Below are 7,679 nucleotides of genomic sequence, written 5' to 3' on the forward strand. Positions count from 1 at the left end.
GCAATAAACATCAAGCACTAGCTTCAAATTTAAATTAATAAAGGCAAGTTGAGAGTCCTAATCATAGTCCTGATCACACATTGACTTCATTTTGGGGAGAAATTTATTTTTAAAGTACTAACAAGTACATATAGATTAAAGTTAAGTTGAGACTTATCATAGTCCTAATAACAAATTATACGTGGTCCTCTCAACCGGCATAATTACCTTTATAACAAGATAGCATGATCCAGTTTGTGTTGCAAGGCAGCAAAATCAAGGCTTGTCAAGTTCTCCACCTATTCAACAATAATATACTCATAAAACTTTGAATGCACTTATAAATGTAATTGTCCAAACTTTAATCTCACTACAAATAAATTCTCTCTACATTAACGACCAATTACCTGTTAGAATTGTTCTATTGGTACGGACTTTGTCAAATAGAAATTAATGAAACTAACAATATGATATGTACACTAACTGCTATTAATACAGATATAATAAGTCTACACTAAACAAACAGTCTCAATATATAGTGTAAGCAATAAATCAATTTATAGATATCTAACATTGGTGCATTACATCATGTTAGAATAATACATTATTTATTATTGGTGTACGTCTACTTTTAATATTGATATGAATGGTTTAATATATTTATTAGACAAAGCGTAATTGAAGCATGCCAAACAAATTAAATGACTGTTAGTATGTATATATATTGGGAGTTAATATACCCCCGGAGCACTAGCAGGCACAAGAGCAGCTTAATTAGTTAGGTACCTCTGTCTTTATAGTATGAAATATCCTTCCATTAGTATGGGTCGAAAAACAGCTAACAACATCACATCCTTCTTGAAGCAGAATTTCCATTAACACTGATAAACGTGAACTGCCCTCCTCCAAACCAATACATATGGCAATTTCCACGCCCCATGGAATGTGGCTGATATTGACACACTTCACTAAAGCACCTGAACCATGAGGTTCAGTTCCAGTTCCAGTTTCAACTAAACTTGATGGATTAATCATCTGTTTGAGCCTATCTCTCTTGATTTCGAGTGCATCAATCTTTTGCTTTAAAAAATGGATATAATTTACCGCCTCGCCAATGTGATCTGATGCCGAACGCTTTCCCTGGAACCCAACTTGAAGATTAAACACATCGATCTAATACCAAATTCCATTTTTTGTATTGCATATCTTTAGCATACAAGTATAACTAGAAGCCACTATTTAACGAGAACAGATATATGTTGGAAAATTAAGCTGTTATGAGAACTGCAACAATATCACGTGTTGGTAATAAAAGGAAAATATAAAAGTTAATTGAAGACCTTGATGAGTTCAAAGGGGAGCGAAGAGCGGAGTGATGCACATAGAATAGCCATTTGGGTCCTCCTTTGTTTTTCAACTTCCCTACGAATGATCTTCTTTTCATCATTGTCCGAAGTTGTCAATTTTATATGTTGATTCTCTTCTGCCATTTTCTGTTCGAGAAGGATATCACACCCGTCAAGTGATTCTCAAGTGATTCTTCACCCCAAATCTGATCTTCTTCAATAATCTATCCTCTTGCCAATCGAGTACAGGATAGTGAAAGAGGGAATCCTTGTATGGATGGAAAGGAAAAACACTGAACGATGCCTATGATTAAACTCAGTCTTCAAAGCTTCATTTATCTTTTCCTTTCTTTAAAATAATATTTTATTTCTTCTTTCCCCTTCTATATAATTTGTGTTTTATTTATGAACATGTTAACATTTTATTTGGTGTGATGCAGAAAGTATTAAAAAAATAAATTTAAGTAATTTAAACACGCGTAAAAAAGATCTATTAAAGTATAAGTGAGAGAACTGTGTAGTATAATTTTTATCATGATAGAAAAGAGATAAAAAGAAACTAATTTTTAAAAAAAAAATTAACGATAAATAGTATTTTAAAATTTTAATTTTTAACTAAATTCAATAATATCATATGATTTATATTATCGATATTATCTAATAGCATAAAATATAATTGTTATTGTTATGTATTTATGAGAATGTAAATTTCATATAAAAACAACTCACGTAAAAAACACACAGTGCATGTTTGGTAAATTTTTTAAACAGATTATAAAAATAAACTAAACCAATAAGCCAGTACATAACTCATATCACTTGTGTCTTTTTATATAGTAAACAGAATTAAATATTTTTCTTTGGTCTGTAACGTTCCGATGTCCTGAATGTAATCAAGATGATACGACATCTCTTTTGAAAGCATACGAAAAATTAAGGCAATTTGAGTTAGTATATTAAAAAAATAAAATAGAGAGGCAACTAACGGCATATATTTATAGGACTTTAGGATAAATAGTCTTTTTCCGGATCAATAGGACACAATCGTGTTCTTTGTAACTGGCGAAGTTAGTCTGCCTCGCACATAAATCAATAATAACAATGATGATTATGTATTAATTAAATTTTTCAAGTGTAAAGATGATGCGAAAATAAAATCACTTTCCTAAACTGAAGTAAATAATAAATCATAGTAAAGGGAGAAAAAAAGATAAAGAATGAAAAATGGACAAAGTTCATACTTTCTTTAATTTAAAGACGCTAAGAAAAAGGAGAAATATAATAATCAATATTCAATATAGAATTAAAAAAAAAAGGTGTTCTGGAATTAACTAAGCATGGTTATGTGCTTTCAAATTGGGTGGACCACCACGTTTGTTAACACAGTGATCTTGTTGAGCCGCGTATATATCATCGTGCATAGAACTTTAAAAGGGGGAAAAGGTAAGCTTACATAGACCGGGATCCTTAAAGAGAAGTATCATACATATAATATAAAAAAAGTTAATTTTATTGTTGTCGAAATATGCCACAGAAATAGTTGTAATGATAGGGTTTACATAGAATGATAATGATTCATGTGGAGTGGATTTGACCCAGCAAGTTATACAGGAGATAATTATGGATACATATATATTGTGCAAGGGAATATTTTTAGCAGCATCGTTCTCATAATTTTGTCATTGTAGAGGATTCAACTTCCCCTGAGCATGAGGAATTAATTAAATAAGTAATTATGCACCAAATGAAATTTATAGCTAAAGAATTTAATTTTTAATCAAACTTAACAGTGTTATATGATTTATATAACTAACTTCATCAAACGAAATAAGACTTAATTTTTAATGTTATTGTTTCTCTATCATATTATTTATCATATTTTATTTTATTTTTATCTATTTCTAGTTTATAAAAAATATACAAAGTTATTTTACAATTATAATTCTCATTCCATAACATGAAAAAAATAATCTTAAGAAACCCCTATTTAAACATAAAAAATTTAACGCGTATATCTTAAAATTACTCATGTGAAGTTGGAGTGTTAAATTAAGTTATTTATTCTTATTAAGATCAGTTAGGTTAAGGCTTGGAACTCCATCAAGTATAAAATGTATGCTACTTATTTAGACTATAAAATAAAAAATTTATATCTAATTCAAAATTATATTTTACACTTAAAAAATTAATCTAAATTTAATTAAAAAATTAAGGCAAATTAGGTCAAAAAAATTCTTCTAATAATTAAGTCGGTATTAAATTTTAAAAATTTTAATAATATATTTTAGTGGACTTAATTGGTCAATCAGATTCAGTAATTCTAACGTGGAGATATATTGGAAAACTTTTTCACTTATATCTATGTCCAACAGAGCTTATAAAGAAAAGAATGTGTATGTCTAATAGAGATAGAATAGAAGGTTTAAATTTGTTATTCTACGTCTTTTTCTTTTATCTTCTTGCGTAGCTAATCTCTCTGGTCTACAAAATAATTTTCAGTGGCCTTTAATGTTCGGATCTGTATCTGTTGACGGTTCTGGTTATTAATTTTCTTCTACTACTAAAGTCCCCAGAATCTGGAGACTCATAGCTTCAGTATGTTGCATATATCTTCAATGTTAACCTGATTGGTGATGTTATTTTCTTTTTGTTTTGCAAGCCTTTTTTAACTTAAATTTCTCTGCCGTTTCAGTTTTTAGCAGTTCTAGTTGTTATTAATATATATTTCTAACGCATTACCAATATATATTAATCTATCGTCTTAGATCAACTAGTACAGTAGAAATAATGTTTTACATTTGACCATTATCTCATATAAACCTCGATCTTCAAGAAAGTAACATATATGCATTGAATTTTTACATACGTCTTTATATGAATTGAGGATATTTTTTTAGTTTTGTTCGGTTATCTCTCATTTTCTTACCTCATGCATTGAATTAATTAAGGCTAATTAATCTCAATCGGAATATTGAAACTATTCTACTAAAGACTCGAACCTTGCATAGATTTATTTACCGAAAATATGACTGTCTAATCACGAGTTGGGAAGTCGTTATTTAAGGAGAAACTATATATATATATATTGTAGTAACATTGGTCTTAAGACTAATTTTAAATATTTTAAAATAGATTTTTTTTTGCAAAAATTATTACTTTTGTAATCTTGATACAATTTTTAATAGATATTTACTATTTTTATTTATATAAAATTAAATCTAAGAGATTATGTTATTATTTTCTGAAAAAAAAATCTACATTAGACTAAATGTAAGTTAGGATCGATCTATTCAAAATGAAACACACACAGAGTATGCAAATGGCTTTCCTCACATAATGGATTTTACTTGATCCATTATACTTTGTAAATGTAGTAATTTGTGCAAAGTGATAGTTTGACAATATTGCCGAAGGACAAAATTTAGATAATGAAAATTGACAACCTCATTTGTGTGATCCCACCTTTGAGCGTTTTCCATATTATATAAAACAATGTGATTTTTAAAGATGAAATACTTACCAATTAATTTCAACTGATCACCAACCATAACATTTCTTCAATCGTGAACTTCTATCTGCAAATTAAGCCAAAGAAAAACGAGACTGCGCGTCCCTTCGCGTTAATGTATTCAAGCAGGAGTAGAGATCTAAAGAAGGCACGAAAGGGATGGCAATAGGTAAAGTACCCGATGGGCATCCGTAAAATTTACCCATAATGGGTAGGGTATTTATCCGCTATACGGATACGGGTATGGGTGTGGGTAAAAACCCGCAAATTTTAATGAGGATGGGTATCTAAGTACTCACCCCGCCCCATACCTGCATATATATATATATATATATATATGCTTGAACTTTATTCTACAATTATGCATTGAATTTTTGTACTATTATATTACTTATGTGAAGTTATATAAGATTAATATAAAAATATATTTAATAATAAAGTAAACCAAAAAATTTATTTTGGTTTATATTTTTAATAGAAAAATTTATTTACTATTTTATATCATTTAATTAGGCTAACACAATTTAATTATTACATAGTTAATATAAGATTGACTTTTTTTAAAAATATTATTTATATATGACACACATAAAATATTTTTTACACAAATATTTTTGTTAATAAAATCATATTGATGTTTAAATCATAAAGTGAATGATAAATAATAAATATATTATAAATATTTTATAAATTTTACAATCACCTACTATTACCGTAAACTTATTATTTATTAATAATATTTAAATTTTATTTTTATATTTTAATTTAAAATAATATTTTTCTATGTAACATATGTATTACAAGCACAACTATAATCTATTGAATCTAAATAATATTATTCTTACTATTTATTCACATTCAAAGAAGTTTTTGAAAAGATATAAATATAAAAAATTATTGTTAATTTTTATTTGTTAATTTTTTTAATATACACGTATATTTCTTTATTATAAAATTTTATTGTAACTATTTATCTTTTATTCAGATTCTTTTTTTTTTAAATTTATATACATTATAAATATTTAATTCACTAAAATAATTTTTTAAAAATTTATACTTTTGATAAAATACTTTCGTATAGTATATAAGTTAAAAAATACTAGTATTAATATATATATATATATATATATTAATTATATTATATTATTTTAATTAAATCTATTATTTTTCTTACAATTTCAAATTCAAAAGTTAAAAAAAATATTTTATGTATCAACTTTCTGTTGTTAATATTGAACTTTTCTACTCTAACTCTATTCTCATTCTCAATGTCTGTCTTACTAAAACTTAATAACTATGAAATGTTATTCATTAGAATTAGTTGTTAATGCCGTCACAAAAAGTTACTAAGTGATCCCACACGAAGGGACAACTATTGTACAGATCTATTTCGTTGTCGTTCTGACATTACCAACAATCAAATCTCACACAAGATAGGATTATCACTGACAAATAACTTGTGTGTTTAGTTTTGCTTATTGTTTCTAAGAATTTTAGTTTAGAAAATTATTATATTAAGATACATTTAACATTTATAATCTTTGAATATTTATTTTTTTATCTATATTTGTACCTTGTTCGACAACTACATATTGAATTTTTGTATTATTATGCTACTTATGTGAAGTTATATAAACATATTTTTCTTTATAAATATTTTTTCTCAAACAAGTGCGGGTAATGGGTACAAGACAGGTATGCGGGTACCCAGAGGGTACGGATATGAAGATTAATATTCATACCCACGAGAGTATGAGGCTAGATATGGGTATTTTTTTAAAACGCGGGTATGGGGATGGGTACTGTAGTACCCTACCCATACCCTACCCGTTGCCATCCCTGACGAAACGTCTCAATACACAGGGAAGCTTAAATATCAAGGAGATCTAGCAGTAAGTCACATATCAATGATATAAACAATTAATTTTCTATTGGTTTTAGGTGTAAATTCTGACTACTGATATGATTGAAAGATAATTTCGTATATGACTAAGATTTTAAGAAAACAATACTAAACTTTTTTGGCTTCCTTTCATTATATTCAGTATATAGCAAAGAAAGTATATAAAGAATATAGTTGTTAGGATATGACCGTAACTCGTAAGGTTCTGAGATTCCCTCAAATTAATCCTTGAAGTAACAAGCTGATTGGGTTTTCTTCTCTCTCCTTGAAAAAAAATCCTATTGAATTAGTGATGATTGCCACATGATTGTTTTTTAATTCGATTGATTAACTTGTCTCGTGGAGCCAAATTCCAAACCGAATTTTCTAACAAGTTAAATTATGTTTTTGCATATTAACTTAATTTTCCACGTATCTTTTGGTTGCAAAGTACCAGGATTTGTGGTATTATTACCAATAACAGTTTAAATGTAATCAATTAGCTAGCTATTATATTTTCTTTTACATTTTTTCACTTTTCATCGGAGAAGCACGCAACACATTTATTTCTCTATCAATATGTCAACCTTCAAGAAACCGACATGCTGCTCTTGAAGTTGATTATTCATGAGTTGCGGTAACGTTGTTAATAAAAGCGCTATTAAGTACTAAATTAAAGTAAAACTGTAAAAGGGTCCCCCAATAATTAATTTTCTTACTGCAATTATAGTTTGATTTCGAAACGATAATCTCATTATTGACGAGCAGATTCGGAATGCATTAGCGAAGATTTGTGAATATTTTTTTAAAACCTTTTCAAGATATTAAATGCGTAAAGAGTATAATGAAAACAATATATGTTACGAACATTCCTTGAAAATTAATTAATCAACCACTTTATTACAGCTTCGGAGATGTTCGTGAGAAGGGGGAATGCATCAAGGAACATTCTAAAGAGAAACTC

General features: G+C 27.8%; 1 protein-coding gene across 1 annotated transcript; it reads right to left on the reverse strand.

Moving 5' to 3' along the window:
- Positions 1 to 209: 209 nt before the first annotated feature.
- On the reverse strand, positions 210 to 1,469 carry LOC113871831 (transcription factor bHLH120-like). The gene is made up of 3 exons (XM_027508928.1): positions 1,320 to 1,469; positions 766 to 1,119; positions 210 to 278 (listed from the first exon to the last, which is right to left on the reverse strand). The coding sequence occupies exons 1-3, from the start codon at positions 1,467 to 1,469 to the stop codon at positions 210 to 212; spliced, it is 573 nt and encodes a 190-aa protein (XP_027364729.1).
- Between the last annotated feature and the right edge of the window lie 6,210 nt (positions 1,470 to 7,679).

This window comes from Abrus precatorius, unplaced genomic scaffold (assembly GCF_003935025.1).
Source record: "Abrus precatorius isolate BTA unplaced genomic scaffold, Abrus_2018 Scaffold7, whole genome shotgun sequence".
In the NCBI taxonomy this organism is placed as follows: Eukaryota; Viridiplantae; Streptophyta; class Magnoliopsida; order Fabales; family Fabaceae; genus Abrus; species Abrus precatorius.